We start from the raw sequence: 22,397 nt of genomic DNA on the forward strand, positions 1-22,397 counted from the left end.
TAGATGTTACCATATGAAGCACATTTTTTAGGTTACCATTTTTCTCAAAGTACCTTTCCTCCCCAAAATACTTCAAGAATACTCTTTATAAAAATATATTTCACACGTAATATTTTTATTGTGTAACCATTTTTTGGGAAAATAATTAAGGTGCTTGAGACTGCATTGTATTGTAAATACAGTTCATGTTTTACAATCAAATTGTAAAATCATCTTTTCATAAATGTTTTTTTCTTTTTTCTTTTATAAATAACTACCAACACACCATAAAAAAAAAAATTGGTGGTGTTCATTCTGTAATCATATTTTTCAAGGGATAACCACAAAAATGCATTATAAGATATTAAAATGTAAAATATCCAACTGTTAACTATGAAAACATTGTAAACATCTTTATGTGGCTTGTTTTGCAGTCTACTTATGCAAGCTTAAAGTTACATTTTAACATAATTTTCTTTTGATGACAAATGTGCAATATTTTTCACTTTAGTATGTTACCTCCTCTCAACATAATGTGTATATTGTGTTGTTAGTGTAATTTACTGTTATATACACAACTCTAATGAAATCCTTGTGTCTAGGGTCTAATTCCTGCAAGTTTCCTGCCCTTGCCTGGGTGTGGAGCCAGGGTTGTTTAGTGGATTAATTCAACACAGCTTATCTGGATCTGTCTCTCTTCCTGATACAGAATTGCCTTCCTTTAAAACCAGGTCATTATCCTCTAAGCCAAGAAAAGCTCAATTTCTATACTCGGGCAAAAAATGGTATGATATAATACTGATGTTGGGGCAGTCTCCGGGGTCAGGCAGGATTTTTTGTATTTTATTTTTTGAATTCATTGCTGAAGACATTTCATTGTGGAAACAATCTCAGAGGCTAATTAAACCCGTCTAGACATGTTATATTGAAAGCACCGATACAAAAGTAGTCTTAAAAGTCAGCATTCTACCTGAAATGGAACCTCATAAGTGACTGATCTGGAGTGCTCATAGTGTATGTCACACAAATATGGTGTCATGTTGGAAAGATTATATTTATGAGTTGAACACACATGGATGTCAACACTAGTAGTAGTAATTATAAGTGGGGAAAAGTGGGAAAGAACCAGCGAGAGTGATGTGAAATCTTATGGGCATGATTGCATCTCTCGGTTCATAAGTTCACACACACGCACGCACGCACACACACACATGCAGTGTTTCCATGTTTTATGAGGACTTTAAATAGGCGTAAACGATTTTATACTGTACAAACTGTATATTCTATCCCCTTACACTGCCCCTGCCCCTAAACCTACCTTCACAAGAAACATTCTGCATTTTTACTTTATCAAAAAAACTCCTTCTGGACAGGTACTTACCGGAACGTCTATCTTGATGAGGGCGATGTCTGCTTTCTCATCCACGTCTTTGATTTTGGCATCATAGGTGGCGCCAGTCTTTAGCTCAACCTTCACCCGATGTTTGTTGGCTACCACGTGAGCATTGGTTACGATCAGACCATCTTCAGACACCACGAAACCAGAGCCGCTGGCCACTGCCACTTCCCGCTTGGAGAACGCCATTCTAAAGCAGAACATTTTAGAGGTTTTTGAACATTATTTTGACAAAAAACCCTCTTAGAGTATGTCTACTTTCCACTAAATAACAGCAAAAAATGATGGTCAATCAAAATCTTTGATTTGACTATATTTTCCAGCTAGACTTGAGACCAAGAAGGAACTTCCTCTGAATAATGATTTGTGGAAAACATGATGGTTCTCCTCCAGATTTTTCACCGCAGTGCACAATTTCAACAGCCTAAAATTGAGGTTGTCTGTATTCTGCATTCCACAAACTGAGTCTTATGCAATAGGGAAGATGATCATGATGTTTAAGAGAGATACAATCTATTCATGTCAACAATGAAGTGGAAAAAACATACAATAAGATACTTATTACAATAATATATAGAATAAAACTTTGTGGGACATGCCATATTTTTGTATTTTTATTTTTTTTGAATGTCTTGACCTTCATCTTGCACAACATGATTTAACCATAAGCAAAATATTCCTGGAACAACATCCTTGTCAATCAATCTTAGGTCAAGAGAGAGAGAGAGAGAGAGAGAGAGAGAGAGAGAGAGAGAGAGAGAGAGAGAGAGAGAGAGAGAGAGAGAGAGAGAGAGAGAGAGAGAGAGAGAGAGAGAGAGAGAGAGAGAGAGAGAGAGAGAGAGAGAGAGAGAGAGAGAGAGAGATGTAATATATGGATGTAATCATGCTCTCTTGGAAGAAGTCATCTAATATTGTTGATTGAGGGCTATCAAAAGACAAAAATATAAGAGGAGTATCTATTTTTTCCATAGTGTTGACTCAAAGTCAGAGAAAGATTGAAATTGCTCATGAAGTCACAATCATACTGAAGTATTAAAAATAAAGGTTCCAAGAACCATTTTTTGTTTTTCCCGAAAAACCTTACAAAGAAACAATTACAAAAATAAATACAAAATCTTAGGGTTAAAAACATTTTAATAATCTAAATAATCTTTTTCCACTATAAAGTTTCCATTGATGTTAAGGGACCTTCATGGAGCCATAGATGCTAATTAATAACCTTTATTTTTGAGTATTGTGTTTAAGGGTGTGTTCGAACTTGGCAGGTTTGGTTTGATTAAAACGAATTCTGGTACGATTGCTCTCTAAAGCCCCTTTCACACTGCGATTCCGGCAAATACACGGATAATGCGACCCGGCATTTGTTCCCGGGCCGCTAGATTTGGTCCATTCTCACTGCCAGTGAAATACCGTAATATGTGCGCTTTCACACACAACCCGTAACGGTCCCAGAACGAGCTGACACGTGACATCCTGATGTGACATATAATGGCGGAGCTCCGTGGTCTCGACTTGTGTCTAGTTTGCGCACATTTCTGCTTGTTTAATTTTAGTTTCTTTTGTATACGAACACTCTCTGTGTTTAAAACACTGACTAGCTCTTCTAGCACTGCAGGGTTGTATTATTGAAAAAACAAGCTCTAGGAGTCGCATGATAACTACGCACACGTTGCAGCATTAGTTTTGGCTTTTGTTCACACAGCGCTCGTCCCGGGTCGAATACCGCAATGTTACTAGGTCCCCGACCCGGGTTCAATTCGGTAATCAATTCCGGGACGTGGTTGCTTTCACAGAGAAGGCGACCCGGCAATGTTCCGGGAATATTGCGGGTCCAACGTGCAGTGTGAAAGGGGCTTTAGAGTGGTGAATTTGAGTGTGAACGCTGCCATCCAAACCCTCTTAAGCACTAAAGAAGTGGCTTCCAAATGAACTCTGGTGTGGTTTGACTGAAATATAAATGCAACTCAGTCCAAAGACATCAAAACAAACCCCCCCAAATAAAAATGTGACCCTAAAAAAGAAAAGAATGCTCAAGCATAGCTGTTTTTTTCTCAACATAGAAGCTATATGCCTATTACAGTTCAGTATAGTCACTGGAAATGCAGTCTCCTTGCGGCTGATCTTTGATAGTGTGCAATGGAGGATTTCCTGGCGCTGTTTTGTCTCTCTTTGTGAGTTCTCAGTTTGTAAAATACCATCATATGTACGCACATACAACGAGCGCATTTAGCCCAGCACACAGCATTGTCTTAGATGTTCTGTCACAAAATATCCATCATAAAAGCCATTTTGTTTGTTTTGTATTTTGATTTTAAAAATTATAGTGTGAATGGAAAGTGAATCAGGACTAAATGTGTCCTTTTCTTTTTTGGCCTGGAATAAAAAGACCAAGAGAATCAAACTAAGTGTGAATAAACCCAAAGATAGTCCCGATAAAGATGTCTTCTCAGAGACGTGAAATCATTGATGAATGGAGTGTGTGATTCAAGAGACATACTTGCGGAACAGCTCAATGTGAACCACAGCTGGAGCGATCTTCTCCACCACATCAGCGATGAAGTTATATTTGTGCCGGAGACTATCTGGATTGTCCTCATGGCCTGGAGAACACATGGCAAAAAAAAGAAAAAGAAAAAAAAAAGAGTCAGAATATACCGATATGGTACAGCAAATAAACTGTGTTAAATTCAGCCCAATTGAATAAACAGAATTGAAAATCATTCCAATCATTATTTATTCCAGGACCGATTAGGGTTTGGGCCAGGATTGGGCCACTGCGAACCTTGGTGTACAACTTCCTGACATCATGATGTCAGGTAGTTGTACACCAAGGTTCTCAGTGCATTCACGCTCCATGGCCTGACTTGGGGCATAGAGCAAGGCCCAGTGAGTGTTTGGAAAATCTGCACCCCCTCGATCTATAGAGTCCCCCTCGGTTTGTTCACTGCAGCTCGAGTGTAGGACCCGGTGCGGTTGCACCATTTGCACTGCCCTAAAGACGGCGCTGTAGAGCTATAATGTTAGCCAACCAAAACCACACGCTTATAATGTTTTGCCAATTTGTAATTTTGTCGTCTTGAAGAAGCTGCTTCACTAAGATACACAGCACAATCGGGAATAAACTCATAACGCAACTTTCCTTTACAACGTGACAGTGAACAGTAAATTTTGGTATTTCAAGGTAGGTATACACATTTTTGGTAACACTTTAGAATAATGGTGATTAGTTAACATTACTAAACTACATTAGGTAACATTAACTAATAATGAACTGCAATTATAAAGCATGTATTTATCTTTTTAATGTTAATTTAAACATTAACTAATACATTATTAAAATCTTGCTAACATTAGTTAATGCACTGTGAACTAACATGAACAAACCATGAACAGCTGGATTTTTACTAACTAACGTTAAGATAAACAAATACAGTAACAAATGAACTGCTAATGTTTAGTTCATATTAGTTAATACATTAAATGTAAACTAATGACCATTATTCTAAAATGTTACCAAAATTTTCATCCCATAATACCAGAAACACCATCATAGTATTTTTACAATGCATTTCTGGCAACCACAGTGGCAAGCTTTTCACAGTAAATTTAACAGGATACAGTTTTACCGTGTACAGTACTCAGAAAATAATTAAATGTGAAATAATGATTTAAATATAAATCATTTCATTATATAAGAGGAAAGAAAATGAGTGTGCTGTGAAAATAATGAAACTAGCACAGCTGTAGTAATGTCTTGCCAGGAGACAACTGTCACTGAGAATTTTAGTGTCATTATACAAAAAAAATTTGACCACAGAATGGCATGATTTCTCAGACAGGAACTGGAGAGAGCTATTCAATGAGAATTATTCCATAAAACACCAGCAGACCTAATACTGCTTTACCGAAAGCAAAATAAAGACAATGAATGTGAGTTTTATGAGAAACAGAGGTCGACTTGTCTAGGCAATGATGCATCCTTAAATTCACAGGAAGTCAGAAAGTGCTAATAAATCTTTGAGTCCGAGTCAAAACCTTTTATAACTTTGCACATGTAACACTATCTTTTACCTTGTATAACCCTCATTTCACAACATCTGCAGGCAAGCACATCTGCACTGCCCCCCTTGTCCATGTTAGGTAGCGTGCTATTTGTTTCTTCCCCGAGGGTCTGAGTATATCCACTGTTTGAAATCCCCGGTGATAAATAGCACCTTGACCCGAAACTCCAAAACTTTATGACCTTTTTTATTTCTGGGAGATGCTTGGATATTTGGGTTATAAAAGAGAGTAATTATCATAATGCAACACACATGGGTTCAACACTCATTGCACGCTTGCCAAACCAAACACTGCCTGCAACATTAGTGTGGAATTAACAAATCATATATATCTGCAGTCTTGTCATGCTATTATAAATTATACCAGATGCTAACCTCATGGGAAATGTCTTTTTTAATGCCACTTGACAACCTCTGGAAGAGGGTGAAAACCCTATAAGTTGAAAATTGTTTGTAAATAGGAATTACATTTTACTATTACATATATAAAAAATTGGCTTATATAACTGATTGCCATTCCCTCCAGCACATCCCATCATGACTTTGGAATCTTGATAATGGAATTGTTTTTCCCTCCCTCATAACATGGCTCCACATCTGTGGAGGGTTTAGCACGTTTTAAGCGAGAGAACTTTTCGTTTGTTATGTCATAGCTGGCACAAAATGTAACGCATTTATGCAACTCACATACGAGTCATGTTTTATGTGAAAAGCACACATAATGATTCTATATGCTTCAGGGACACCGGGAAAGGTCAGGAAATGGCCACATGGACATCTGCTCTTTGCAAGTGAAGAAACTAAAAAGAAAATATCGCGGCTTTTATAAGATTTCATAAAAAGCCCTCCGGTATATGGCACTACGAGTTCAAACTCTTTTGTGACTAATTTCACAAAACCTATTGAGCATCTGGTTGAGTTATGTATTTTATGTTGTTACGTGATGTTATTCCTTCTAAAAAAAAAAGACTTTAGCGTACTTTTAGAACTTTTTTCCACCACAGAATAAAAAAATAAAAAAGGTAACTGTGAATTTAAATTCAGAATTTCTTAGAATTGTGAGATATAAAGTCAGATTTGTAAAATATATAGTCAGATTTGCGAGTTATAAAGTCATAATTGTGAGATATAAAGTCAGAATTGTGAGTTATAAAGTCAGAGTTGTGAGGTATAAAGTCAGAATTGTGAGTTATAAAATCAGAATTGTGAGGTATAAAGTCAGAATTGTGAGTTATAAAATCAGAAATGTGAGATATAAAGTCAGAATTGTGAGATATAAAGTCAGAATTGTGTGATATAAAGTCATAATTGTGAGATATAAAGTCAGAATTGTGAGTTATAAAGTCAGAATTGTGAGATATAAAGTCAGAATTGTGAGATATAAAGTCAGAATTGCGAGATATAAAGTCAGAATTGTGAGATATAAAGTCAGAATTGTGAGATAAAAAGTTTAAAAGCATTATATTTTTAAATGTTTTATTCTGTGGCGGAAACAAGCTTCCATGCATATTTCAAATTTTAAAGGTATATTTTTTAAAAACTGAACTTGCAGATAATTTTTTTTTTTTTTTTTTTTAAACACTTAAAGGGTAGTGCACCCAAAAATGTAAATTAGCCCATGATTTATATGATTTAAGTCAACCTAGGTATAATTGACATTCTTCTTTTAGACAAATGAAATCGGAGTTATATTAAAACAGTCCTGGATATTCCAAGCTTTATAATGACAGTGAATTGTTTATGGCTTTCTGCCGGAAGTTATTTATTTTAGTCTATAAAGTTTTAAATATGGATATTTTTCTTACACAAGTGCACCACATCGCTTCAGAAGGCCTTTATTAACCCCCGGAGCTGTGGATTTACAGTTTGTGGATAGATGCACTTTATGGACTTCATAAACGAGACAACAATTCACTGTCATTATAAAGTTTAGAAGAGCCAGGACTTTTTTAATATAGCTTGACTTGAGGGTATCCCATTAAACAATTAAGTGTACTTAATGAGAGTAAACTTAGTTACTTTCAAGTTAATGAGTTTTATGACATGCAATCATTTTTTTGCAAATAATGTTCCATGAAAATGAATGAATAGTGCCACAAACAGAATCCTGCACTGTAAAAAAATTATTTAGAAAAAAGTTACCTGGTTGCCTTAAAATTTTGAGTTCACTGAAATTAAAATTTTGAGTTAATACAATGAACATTTTTTGAGATTCGACAAACTTTATTAAAATATTATTAAAAGATTTTGTAAGAATATTGGGTAATTGTGTGTGTTTTATTTCTGATGATGCAGTGAAACATGCCAAATAGTGCTATTTTCATGTTTTATCACATTTTTTATGTGGTTCAGATACAATAATATTTTGAGTTTCTATTTATTAAACAAATTTCCTTCATTGAATCAACTCAAAGTTTTAATTTCAATAAACTCAAAATTTAAAGGCAACCAGGTTACTTACTTTTTTAAGTTAAACCAACAAAAACCAACCAAAATTTTTTACAGTGTGCCAGTGGCAAAATTCTCTACGACCTCACTTAAAATAGCTCAAAATTAACATTTAACAGTTAAACCTTAAATGCTTTGCTTTGTTAATGTTGGATGACAGTGATATGCAAAGTGATAGAGTATAGTTTGAGGAAGCACGATACAATCTGAAAAAAAATGGTGCTATTTGGCACTAAAAGTGGTTCTGGCTTGTAATCATAGGGGAACCACTTTTGGTGCTAAATAGCACTATATCTTTAAAGGTGCTCTACAGCACCTTAGTCAAATGGTGCTATGTAGATCCCATAAGAGGTGCCATATTGCATTTTATTTCTTCCTCAATAATGGTGCTAAACAGCACCAACAGTAGTTATTTGGCGCTTAAAGAACCTTTAAAGGGGCTTGGAAGGTTCTTTGTACAGCAGTGGTGCTATATAGCACCTTTACCACCCCAAAGAACCACTGAAGAACTGCTGAAGAACCATACAGGGTCTTAACAGGTTATGTGTATGGTAACGGTGCTATATAGCACCTCAGTCATCCCAAAGAACTGGTGAAGAACCGCTGAAGAACCACTGAATCACCAAGATTTGGTGCTATACAGCACTTAAAGTGATTCCCCTATGATTACAAGCCAAAGAACCACTTTTAGTACTATATAGCACCGTTTTTTAGAGTGTATATCGGTCACCATATCGGTTTCAGACAGTATACATTGTTAATATTATCGGCCCGATAAGAAAAGTTTTCAAATATAAAGAATGATCATTTATCAGCCAAAATTGTCATAGTGCATCCCTAGTATAATTTATGAATCATAACCCTGGTCACACAAACAATTCAAATTACAAAGGAGGTAATGCATATACACTATCAAAATGATTGATTTAGTGCTGTGTATAAGACTACTGGAGTATGAACAAGAACATATCATTTTAGTCGTTCTACTTAAAAATGTTATGTTTAATTGTAAAAGCATGTAAAGCACGACAGCAATGAAAATGTATCTAAAAATCGTTCTAAATATAAAAGAGCAGAGTCCACACCACAATGATAATGGCACAAAGAAAATATATGGTTGGAATCAATTTCATGAATTAGACATTTCATGCGACGGACGACATACTGAAGCCAGAATGAACAGAGCAATATTGTACATTGTTGGGGGCGCTTTTATAGTTATCGTTATCGTTATAGTTATAGTTATAGTTATAGGTCTTGGTGTGAATAAGCCTTTACTTTCTGATGGAAAATTGTACGCATACTCTATACCATTTGTTTTTCTTTCACGCCCAGAAAAAAAGGTACAGTGCTGTCACTGGGTACCTTACAGTGCACATCTTTGTACCTTACTCACCCCTAAATGGTACATATTAGTACCTTAAAAGGTACATCAGTACTTTAAGAGTGCAAAGTCCCTTAAAGGAACAGTGTAGTACCTTAAAGGTACATATTAGTACCTTTTCGGTTTTGTACCTTAGGGTACCGCCCCAGTGACAGCAATGTACCTTTTTTCTGACAGTGTTGGTGTAAGCAAAATCAAAGAGTTTATACATAAATTATGCAATAGGTGATATGACATCATAATCCTCACAAATTGACGCTGTGTTATCTTGTTGTGAAACAAAGATCTAGTATCTGTACACAGAAGTTAATTCTACATTTAGAAACAAATCTTAGTCGATGTTGTTACATTCATTTAAACGTTGTGTCATCTCATGATTGGTAGGCCTATATTATGGCCAGCAGACTATTCAGGCTATCCCAGGTGAATATTTGAGTTCTTTTTATGAACGAGGAAACTGTTGTACGTTCACAATGCAAACAGGTGTCATTAGCCTAATGTGAAGTACATTGTGTCATCGCTGCCTGTGCCAGCTATAGTAAGAAGGCTTGCAAATAGACTTAGAGACAGTTGTGATGTAATGTCGTTTGTGTGCTATTAGTAGGTCAGATTCTATTGGCTTAAACAGAGATGATTCCTTACCAACAGTAGCATGAGTGTGGCCACATGCTTTTTCATCTTTCATGAGCACAGTGTTAAAGATTATGATTATAAGTTAAATATTTCTTGAAGCTCACATGTTATGAGTACTACATGTTGTGAGGGGTGCAGAGGATGCCATCCGGCCAGGGGTACGTTTCCTGAAAGCATCGTTAGCCGATTGTGGTCGCAAGTTTCGTCGTTATCAACATAGTTCCCGAAACCAATGAATATTCGCTAACATAATCACAGCGAACTTGACCTGTGGTCAGAAGCATAGTTTCTTATTTGCATGAAGTGGACTTAATAAATCCTTACCTTGAGCAAAATAAGCAAGCTGACATTCAGTACAAGCTATATCTTTTATTTAGAATACATACAAATGTCATTTATGTCTTTTAAGTTTGTCAAGAGATTTAAAGCACCATTTTTGAAGAGTGGGCATATGCGGATGTGAGCTAGGCCCTGTCCCAAATGGCAACCTAAACCCTCACGGTCTTCCTCTGAGTCCGCACTTTCACGACGTAATGCCGCTTTGACTGCCGGGAAGAAGTCCGCTGCGTAGCTTACACCAGTGTGGGCTTGACTGAAGTGCGCATCGAGGGTGCATAATGGCCGCAAAGGGGGCACTCTCGAGCACCCTTCTGAGGCCTAAAATGACAAATGGGACACCCTGCGGTCCCGTGGACTTAACGGACACACGCACGCAGCGGCCATTGTAAGTCCACAAGACCGAAAGTGCACATGAAGTGTGCCATTTGGGACAGGGCCCAAGTCAAGCATGCCACACTCGTGTTAAAAAAAGGAAGCCAAAACATCTCGATCGCCCCCAGGTGGTTGGTCCCAGTACAAAACCCTGCCCCACCATGTATTCTAATGGACGCGAGAAAAACTAAAAAACAATCAAATTACACTTCAAATTATTTTTTTCTAAAAATGGCTTCTGTGATTTTAGGCAGTGTTTATCAAATTGGTATAAGTTCAACTACACCAATGTAAGTTCAAGACTGGTTTTAGGTAGTTCTTTGACGCTATAAAAACGTTGGGGGTGATGTCATGATTGAGAGCTGAGATTGAGGTTTCTCTGAGTGAAGTTGTCACTGAGGCACTAACAGACTTTTTTCAGGATTTCCAGGAGTAATTGGAGCTTTAACTTTAATTTCTTCATTTCCAATACCATTTATTTCACACCAACATAATGAATTGTTCTGCATCTGCGAGAGTGTGGGCGGGCTTTTGATATCTCTGCTCTACTTCCTGCTCTCTACTGCGCAGACTCGGTCCCAAATCCGTGCAAGATGCCAGTCTTGTCAAATGTGGGAAGGTATAGGAAGATGCGTCGTCCATTTAAAAAAATAAAAAATAATCTATGGCTCTAGTACGTAAAAATGAGCCTATGATTGAATCTGAAAATAAATCAAAATGAGAATTACTCCTCAGATGCCATTTCCGTAATTTATAGCAAAAAACCTAGGATGAATTCGATCTCAAACTAGTTGAATAAAATAGTTTAAAGGAAGTGTATTTAAGATTGTGGCCAAATCTGGTACTGCAATCACTTTCAAATGACTGTAGAGCGGTGTATCCAAATCACCACTTTAAAATATATATTTTTTATTAATTGTCCTTTTTTTAAATTATATGTATATATGTATACATACAAGATATATATGTATACACAACAAGATCTTTGTTTCACAACAAGATAGCACAGGGTCCATTTGTGATTTTATATATATGTATATATATATATATATATATATATATATATATATATATATATATATATATATATATATATATATATATATATATATATATATATATATAAAATAATGTAGTACAATAAAATTTTAATCTGTAAATTAAAGTGATTGGTGAAAGGGACTATCACCTTGTCACTTCAAAATACAGTATGACTGTAGTGATGTTAACAACTCTATGAGGCAAAGAAGAATATAATGAATGGAAAGAGGCACTCACCCATAAGTAATAATAATAATAATAATAATAATAATAATAATAATAATAATAATAATAATAATAATAATAATAATAATAATAATAATAATAATAATAATAATAATAATAATAATAAAAATTGGGGACATGGAGACATCACGACCATGTTCCTTTTTTTTTCTTGAGCCATGTAAAGAATGAATGAAGTTTGTCTAGATAGTGTACAGTATATAAGACTGCTTCAAACTGCAGCTCTGCATATATACATTATTTTAGTGCTTATAAGCAAATGTATAACCTTCCTGTCTTCTTGAAAATAGGAAGGTTTTGCAAGATATGGAATTTTTGCAAGACAATGAATTACAATATTGTTTAGTAAGACTATTGGTATATGCATTATAAATCAGTCTATTGTTGTATAAGAGTCTAATTTCTCTAAAAAATACTGTAAATCATTTTATTTTAAAAACCCCAAGTCCCAAAAAAAAAATGTATCTGAATTTATCTGAAAAAAGCATTTATCTGAATACTCCCATTAAAACTGGCCGTTGCATCCCTGATTCTATTTTTTGGTTTTTGGTTTTGTGTGTGAAAATTCTTGTTCCAGAAGAATAAGAAATTTGGACATTATTTTATGTTTTATGTCAAAGTCAGCTAGGTCCTTATGATATTCTAGTCATTAGATAATGACTCGGGGCCATAATTCAGTGTAAGTGGCATATTTTTTTCACCACTTTTATCATCCACTATGCTAAAACCATCCAAATCTATTAGAAAGCTACACTGTATCATGTGGGGTTAGTTTAAAACTAACCGTTTAGAGATCACTAAGCCTTAACATTCAGCAATAGTGATGCCTGACTTAGCTTGTCTTAGACTTAGGGCATTACATTTACTGTAAAGTGATTGAAATAATATATATTATTCATGTAATATCTGGCAACCTTAAGTTCAAAGTCTTGGCTCATTGGTCCCAAAGGGTAAATCGTTCCTAAAGCATATCTTCCCTCTTCCACATCAATTACATTTGGCCCAATCCCAGAACTGCAATGTCGACATAAGATTCTTCAACTTTCCTTGCAGTTCTTATACCCTGCATTCCACCATCTGAGATTGGCCTGTGGTACCATTTCCTCTTCTGATGCAAACTCAGCACTTGGGGAAAACCAAAAAGAGTGTGTGTTGGCTTTATGCGGCCTAACACCCTTCACCTTATGTTTGAGATAGACGCTGTTTTTCTGCAATTTCTGCAGTAAAAACTCCAAGTCAGTGAAAGTCCACACCACTGATCCTCTTGCTCATTAAATCACCATTAACTCAAAATGTAATGTCTGTCAGCAATTAAAGCCAAATGCACTTTTTTTTTTCAGTTTGGGGAATTTTAAAACATGATATCACACATATGTCCTTAATGTATCATTTGGGCGTACAACAATGTAAGCGTTTGGGCAAGACCCCTAGTCCTCCCATCACAGGGGCGTTGACAACATGTAAGGGTGTTTCTTCAACTATGGGCAATTTTATGTGCCAGAAGTTGGTTATATAATTTGCTGTTACACAAAGTTTTTATTTATTTTAATTTTATTTACCATGCCATTGTCATTTATTCATCAGCCCACTTTTCAACTGCCATTTGGGTATAGATTTTATTGCTCCTTATCCATGTTATCCTTATACAAAAAAGTTTGTGTACTTTTCGTCTTAGTACACAATGACGTCAGTGAAGAGCAAAAACAATAAAAACAATGGCCATGTACCATATAGATATTAAAATACAAAAGTGAAAAAAATAAAAATTCCATTCTTTATCAACAACATGAAGTGCATTAAAGGAACTGTATGTAAGAAATGTATTTTCAATTAATCATAAAATGGCCCTGCATGTCACTAGTCATTAAGCAATCATGTTAACTTCAAATACTTCTATCACTGACAGCAGTAGTCCGGCCAGGATATTGTCATTTAAAAGTGGTTGTTGCAGCCCTCAAATGATGTTAATGTTGACATGTTGTGTTTTGGCCTGAAGCTCCGCCCTCCACCGATCGACCAATCATGAAGTCAGTAATGTTTGGGCATCCGAGTTGCCAGATCTGCTCTAGTTACCACAGCTGCAGCTACAAACGTTCCTGCTGGATCTTGCAGCCTATCTGGCAACCTTGAGTCAGGGGGAGGGGGAGAGGGAATACACCGCTCTACAGTCATTTGAAAGTGATTGCACTAACAGTTTTGGCCACAATCTTATATACACTTCCTTTAAATATTACGGTAACACTTAACAATAAGGTTTCATTAGTTAATATGAACTACAAATTGCATTTTTACAACGTTTAGTAATCTTTATTGATGTCAAGTTCAACATTTACTAATACATTATTAAAATCAAAAGTTGTATTTGTTAACATTAGTTAAATCACTGTGAAGTAACATGAACAAACAATGAACAGCTGGATTTTTATTAACTAATTGTAACAAAAATTAAAGAGCTTAGATCGCCATTGTCACTTGATTTCAGCAGTTTGGCAGTTTGACACGCCATCCGAATCATGAATCAATATGCTTTTTCACAACCGTTTGAATCTTTATTTGAGGTCTGAAAACAAATGCGGAAGAGAAGACAATGTTGAATAACGTCGAAGTTTTTGTAATTTTTGGACCAAAATGTATTTTCGATGCTTCAAGAGATTCTAATTAACTAACTGATGTCACATATGGACTACTTTGAGGATGTTTTTATTCCCTTTCTGGAGAGAATACACTTGTATACGCTCTCGGACTAAATATAAAATATCTTAAACTATGTTCTGAAGATGGACGGACGTCTTACGGGTGAGGAACAACATTCGGGTGAGTCATTAATGACATAAACTTTAGGCATTGTCTGCCCTTTAACACAGTAACACATGTATTGCTGATTCTTGACATAAGGGACCAAACATGTCCCAAACACAAAAGCTCATATTTCCTGCTCATTGTGGATCTCACTGTATGACACAAATTCCTGGAAGTTGTGGGATAAATCTAGAAATTTTTATGTTTATTAAGGCAGCTACAACTGAGGAAAAAACTAAATTCCTCCACTGTACAACACATGATTAAGGTGGGGGAACAATCTATTTTGTCAACTCCATCCGGATTTATGTCTGATAGTTGACAAATGCTCTCAAAAAGTCTGTATAATGTGATATACATATATATATATATATATATATATATATATATATATATATATATATATATATATATATATATATATATATATATATATATATATATATATATATATATATATATAAATATTTTTGCATTTGCAAAACCCTGTTACCTTGCATGGTTCCTTATCTGAGACCTTAATAATGTAATGTTAGTTTTTATTAGTTATCTAAAACATGTTTTGTCCCTTATCCCAAGAATCAGTGATTGCTCATGAATTTGAACATTATCATGAACATTATACATTAACATTGACTCAGACCTTATTATTGACTTAATATTATTATTGACCTAATTTATCTTGTGGGTCATGAATTGCCAACATCTCTTCTTTTTCTTTCGGCTGTTCCCTTCAGGGGTCGCCACAGCGAATCATCTGCCTCCATCTAGTCCTATCCTCTGTATCCTCTTCTCTCAGACCGACTACCTTCATGTCCTCCTTCACTACATCCATAAACCTCCTCTTTGGTCTTCTTCTTGACCTCCTCCCTGGCAGCTTTAACCTCAGCATCCTTTTACCAATATATAATAAGCCTCCCTCCTCTAAACATGTCCAAACCATCTCAACCTGGCCTCTCTAACTTTGTCTCCAAAACATCTCACATGTGCTTTCCCGCTGATGTACTCATTCCTGATCCTATCCATCCTCGTCACTCCCAAAAAGAACCTTAACATCTTCAGCTCTGCTACCTCTAGCTCTTCCTCCTGTCTTTTCCTCAGTGCAACTGTCTCCAAACCATACAACATCGCTGGTCTTATTACTGTCCTGTATACCTTTCCTTTCATTCTTGCTGGCACACTTTTATCACACAACGGACCTGACACTTTTCTCCACCCATTCCAACCTGCCTGCACACGCTTCTTCACCTCTTTTCCACACTCCCCATTGCTCTGGACTGTTGACCCTAAGTACTTAAAAATCTGCACCTTCTTTACCTCTTCTCCCTGTAACCTCACTGTCCCACTTGGTTCTCTCTCATTCACACACACATGTATTCTGTCTTGCTGCGACTAACTTTCATTCCTCTTCTCTCCAGAGCAAACCTCCACCTCTCTAGACTTTCCTCCACCAGCTCCCTGCTCTCACTACAAATCACAATGTCATGCGCAAACATCATAGTCCATGGAGATTCCTGTCTGACCTCATCTGTCAGCCTGTCCATTACCACCGAAAACAAGAAGGGGCTCAGAGCCGATCCTTGATGCTGTCCCACCTTCACCGTGAAGTCCTCTGTCTCAAGTCCTCATGTCCACTTCTCCCCTTAGCCTTGCTTCCACTACTCTTTCCCACAACTTCATTGTATGGCTCATCAGCTTAATACCTCTGTAGTTTCCACAACTCTGCACATCTCCCTTGTTCTTAAAAATCAGCAATAAAACACTTCTCGTCCATTCTTCAGGCATTATCTCACTCTCTAAAACCTTGTTGAACAACCTAGTTAAAAACTCTACTGCCTATCTCCCCTAGAAACTTCCATACCTCCACTGGTATATCATCAGGACCAACTGCCTTTCCTCTCTTCGTCCTCTTCAAAGCTCTCCTAACTTCACCCTTGCTAATACTTTCAACTTCCTGGTCAACAATATTTGCCTCTACAACTCTTCTCTCCCTGTCATTTTCCTCATTCATCAGTTCCTCCTTCCATTCAAGTACTCCTTCCATCTTTCCTTTACCCTCCTGTCACCTGTTAAAACATTTCCATCTCTATCTTTAATCACTCTAACCTGCTGCACATCCTTTCCATCTCTATCCCTCTGCCTCGCCAACCGATACACATCCCTCTCACCTTCCTTACTATCTAACCTTGCATACATGTCCTCATATGTTTTCTGTTTGGCCTTTGCCACCTCTATCTTAACCTCATGCTGCATCACCTTATATTCCTGTCTACTTTCCTCAGTCCTCTCACAGTTCCACTTCTTCCTAGCTAACCTCTTCCTCTGGATACTCTCCTGGACTTCCTCATTCCACCACCAAGTCTCCTTGTCTTCTTTCCTCCTTCCAGATGACACACCTAGCACCTTTCTACCTGTCTCCCTGATCACTTTGGCTGTAGTAGTCCAGTAATCTGGAAGCCCTTCTTGACCACTTAAAGCTTTTCTCAAATCCTCCCTGAAAACCGCACAGCACTCTACTTTTTCCAACGTCCACAACTTTGTCTTTTGCTCTGCCTTTACTATCTTCATCTTCCTCACCACCAAAGTCATCTTACACACCACCAACCTATGCTGTCTAGCTACACTCTCACCTACCACTACTTTACTATCGCTAATTTCCATCAGATTACACAAGATATAGTCCACTTGTATGCTCTTCTGCTCCGCTTATATATCACCCTGGGTTCCTGCCTCTTCTGAAAGTACGTGTTCACCACAGCCATCCCCATACTTTTAGCAAAGTCTACCAACCTGTCCTTCTGGGTTCCTTTCCTTAAGACCAAACCCGCCCACCACTACCTCGTCCCCACTATTCCCTTCCCCAACATGTCCGTTCAAATCTCCCCCTATCACTACCCTCTCACTAGAGGTCTTCACGGGTCCAAAAGTTCGTACCCGAACCCAAAGAGACCTGCGATGTTCTACACAGAACCGACCCGGACCCGTCTATTATTTCAAAAGCTGGACCCGGACCCATGCAGATCCGAGAAATACCAAAAATATAGTACCCGGAACCGACGTGGACCCGTGTATTGTCTATTATTTGATAGCTGGAACCGAACCCGGTGGGAAGACACATACCCAACTATCTCATATTCCACTATAAACTGCTCTTAACAAGTTTATAAACAATCTGCAAAAAATAAATTTGTCTCAGCCTACCTAACGATATAGCCATTGTCTCCCTTCCTTGTACCTGATTGTGATGTATTACAGTATTCCTCTGTAATTTTTCCAAGCATGCTTAATTCACTCATCATTTCAGCTGTAAAGGTCAACTTTATTTCACAGTGACGGATTTATGAGTTAACTCGCATAATAACTTTGACTGTTTGCCCTTTTGAACTAATAGCTATTGCTCATTCAATCCCATGACCGCTTACGTTAGCATTATTTATTTTCCGAGTCTGAATAACAGAACTTTAAGATTAAACAAGACAGTTCATCCATAATGCCATAGAAACATAACACGCGCTTGAGAGACTGCACTCCGCACGTCAGCTGGAGCAACCTGAAATATGAGCTTTTCTACGCAATTTGAGCATCACAGAAAACATTTATGTGACAGTTCACCTGAGGTCTTGTTGCTGATTTGATATATATTCTTGAGTACATTTTTAAACGGCTGAGAGAGCGCGAGCGAAAAAGAGAGAGAGAGCTTGTGTTTTTGTTGATGTTGTATATTTCTAAACCTCATTTCCTGGCTCACACTTTTCTTATCCTAATTTAGCAATTTGCAAGTTACACAAAACACACAAGCTGTGCTGACTCTCACGGCCAGGTGTTCTCCAAGTCATATCAACCAGTTCTCTGCCTTTACCTGTCATTGTACCAACATTCAAAGTCCCTACTTCAGGTCCTAAACTCCTGCCTTTCCTCTTCTCTCTCTACCTACGGACACGCCTTCCTCCTCTAAAACACTTTCCTCCTCTCCTTCTTTGACTAACAGTAGCCCAATTTCCACTAGTGCCTTTTAGGTCAACGGCACTGATGGCAGTTGTTGTTAACCCAGGACCCAACCGATCCGGTATGGAAGTCATATTTGTGATTCGCAAAATGAATTTGGCAAAAAATGTATGTCGGATGCCCTTCCTGACACAACCCTCTCTGTTTATCCGGGCTTGTTACCGGCACAAAAGGTACACTGGCGTGTTTGCCAACTGTTTGGCGTGTTTGCCAATTGCCAAGAGAATAAAAGCTTATTACATTATATAATTTTATAGTTAAATGGTCCTGGGATAAAAAATGGGTTTCGATGGGGAAATTTTTGTCCAAAAGGTCCTAAGAGGAACTATTTTGTGTACCTAGTGCAAAATAGGTGTTTTTTGTGTGTTTTTTTTAAAGGAAATGTTGCTAAAATAGTACAATTCCAGTAAAAATATAGCCTCGAAATCTAGACGCACCCTAGCGGCAGCAAATCTAATCTGCACGCGAGTGTCGTCTAGCAACTCTCAATACCCTTCTGAGCTGTATTCCCCTAACTCTTGCCGGGCCAATCACATCGTGTATAGAGTCGGTGGGCGGGGCCATAATGACGACGGCCGAGTTGCGTTTGTGTGCTTCTAGTAAACACAGAAGCTGGCGAACGGCGGTCTTTCGAATCAGCTTTGACCGCGACTTTGGAAGACTTGGAGTTAAGCTTTTCTCTGAGAAAAGAACAAAGAACGGCACTAAAGTCATTCTTAAAAATGGAAGATGTGTTCGGAGTTTTGCCGACCAGATACAGCAAATGTTTAATCTATCAACAAGCTCTGCTTCACCTTCGTTGCTCTGGTTGGTTGTGTACCGTATCCTATCACGTGCAGAGGGAGTTTGAAAGACAACCGTTTATCCCGCCCCTCGGATTGAGCCCTGCCAATGGTGAGTTCCTAGACCAAACATCTTGATGTGGGTCTGGCTTGTCAGGCTAGTAAAAATACACACTTGTGCCAAAATGTATGCAGTCGACATTAACAAAGGCAACATTATCACAAAAAAACAAACAAAACTGACAAAGACCAAAATGTCCATAAGATCACACAAGGGGGGTACTTCAAGCTAAATATTAGGTCAAAGAGTTGGGGAGTCCCTGCATTGCACGCCATAAATATGAAATGATAAGTGCATAAGAAATAAATGCATAAGCCTTCCAAAAACAGTAATACATGATTCAGTGACTCACAGAGGTATAATTCAAATAATAATTAGTGTGTGTGTGTGTCAGGATCTGATTGGATGTGGAAAAATGTATAGACCTTATGTGCCGCAACAAGAGTGCAGCCATCTTTAGAATTTTATGTTTGAACTTTAGTTTTTTTTTTTTGCGGTAGCTCTGTATATTTGGTATCGCTGTCAAAGAGTAATTAGCTGGTGAGGTGGACTTACTTATTGTAGAGTTAATGAAAGTTATCCTGAGCATTGTAATGTTTGAAGCAGATTTCATAACACATGTCAGTAGACCGGGAAGATTTTAAAACGAGCGGTTCATTCATAAATCTATAAGTTCTTACCTTCATGCTGTGGAAACACAAACCGGAAGACAGAACTACATAAGGTCGAAATAAGCAGAAGGCTTTTTTTAGAAAGAAAAATGTAAAGGTTAAAAAATAATCAGTTTATCAGTTTGAATTATGAATAATGCCATTGCGCCATTGTGAAAATAACATGTAATCAGTAAAAAGTACTGTGGCCCAGAAGTGCAGCCGTACTAAATTAAACCACAACACAACGAAATCGCCACAACACAACAGAATCACCACAACACAACGAAATCGCCACAACACAACAGAATCACCACAACACAACTAAATCGCCACAACACAACAGAATCACCACAACACAACTAAATCGCCACAACACAACAGAATCACCACAACACAACAAAATCGCCACAACACAACAGAATCACCACAACACAACGAAATCGCCACAACACAACAGAATCACCACAACACAACTAAATCGCCACAACACAACAAAATCGCCACAACACAACAGAATCACCACAACACAACGAAATCGCCACAACACAACAGAATCACCACAACACAACTAAATCGCCACAACACAACAGAATCACCACAACACAACTAAATCGCCACAACACAACAGAATCACCACAACACAACTAAATCGCCACAACACAACGAAATCGCCACAACACAACAGAATCACCACAACACAACGAAATCGCCACAACACAACAGAATCACCACAACACAACGAAATCGCCACAAGACAACAGAATCACCACAACACAACTAAATCGCCACAACACAACAGAATCGCCACAACACAACTAAATCGCCACAACACAACTAAATCGCCACAACACAACGGAAATGGCCCGACCACGAGGGGGCTCTCGGAGTGCAATAAAGTTAGTTTTCCTTGCCATTGTTTTATAAACACTATGATCAGTTTAAAGTGTGTAATCATTATATATCGACATGAAAAATCAATTCAAAATCAACTACACGCATTAGAGCTGGATATTTATACCAGCATATTTATACAACAAAGCTGTGGAATTTTAACATGTCTGTTTTTAAATGTTAAAAGTAATTTCAATTTATCCAAATGACGTTTCAACTGCATGGTGGAATTGGCAGATATTCCCTTGGGCATCAAACGCCATGACAGCGTGTAAAAGCGTTTTCGAGTATACATATGCAGCTATAATGCCTGTAGGGGATTTTGAATTGATATTTCATGTCGATATACAATGGTTACACACTTAAAACAGATCGTAGTGTTTATATCTTTGTAATACTGGCCAATATATAGAACAATGGCAAGGAAAACTAACTGTATTGCACTCCGAGAGCCCCCTAGTGGTTGGGAGCATTTCCGTTGTGTTGTGGTGATTCCGTTGTGTTGTGGCATTTCCGTTGTGTTGTGGTGATTTCGTTGTGTTGTGGTGATTTCGTTGTGTTGTGGTGATTTCGTTGTGTTGTGGCGATTTCGTTGTGTTGTGGTGATTTCGTTGTGTTGTGGTGATTCCGTTGTGTTGTGGCATTTCCGTTGTGTTGTGGTGATTCCGTTGTGTTGTGGTGATTTCATTGTGTTGTGGCGATTCCGTTGTGTTGTGGCTCGTTTCCGTTGTGTTGTGACGATTCCGTTGTGTTGTGGCTCGTTTCCGTTGTGTTGTGGCGATTCCGTTGTGTTGTGGCGATTCCGTTGTGGCGATTTTGTTGTGTTGTGATGATTTTGTTGTGTTGTGGCTCGTTTCCGTTGTGTTGTGGCGATTCCGTTGTGTTGTGGCGATTTTGTTGTGTTGTGGCCCATTTCCGTTGTGTTGTGGCGATTCCGTTGTGTTGTGGCGATTCCGTTGTGTTGTGGCGATTTTGTTGTGTTGTGGCTCATTTCCGTTGTGTTGTGGCGATTCCGTTGTGTTGTGGCAATTTCGTTGTGTTGTGGCGATTCCGTTGTGTTGTGGCGATTTTGTTGTGTTGTGATGATTTTGTTGTGTTGTGGCTCGTTTCCGTTGTGTTGTGGCGAATCCGTTGTGTTGTGACGATTCCGTTGTGTTGTGGCGATTCCGTTGTGTTGTGGCGATTTTGTTGTGTTGTGGCTCATTTCTGTTGTGTTGTGGCGATTCCGTTGTGTTGTGGCGATTCCGTTGTGTTGTGGCAATTTCGTTGTGTTGTGGCGATTCCGTTGTGTTGTGACGATTCCGTTG

The 22,397-nt window shown here is 37.8% G+C and overlaps 1 protein-coding gene across 1 annotated transcript in view; it reads right to left on the reverse strand.

The window, feature by feature from the left end:
• The window catches only part of htra1b (HtrA serine peptidase 1b), a 60,410-nt gene that overhangs the window by 35,036 nt on the left and 2,977 nt on the right, over positions 1-22,397 (reverse strand). The window contains exons 2-3 of the mRNA XM_067429743.1: positions 3,873-3,975; positions 1,361-1,565 (exon numbers count right to left, since the gene is read on the reverse strand). Coding sequence (XP_067285844.1) covers positions 1,361-1,565; positions 3,873-3,975 — 308 coding nt within the window. The remainder of the gene's footprint in view (positions 1-1,360; positions 1,566-3,872; positions 3,976-22,397) is intronic.

Source organism: Pseudorasbora parva, chromosome 21, assembly GCF_024679245.1.
Source record: "Pseudorasbora parva isolate DD20220531a chromosome 21, ASM2467924v1, whole genome shotgun sequence".
Taxonomy (NCBI): Eukaryota; Metazoa; Chordata; class Actinopteri; order Cypriniformes; family Gobionidae; genus Pseudorasbora; species Pseudorasbora parva.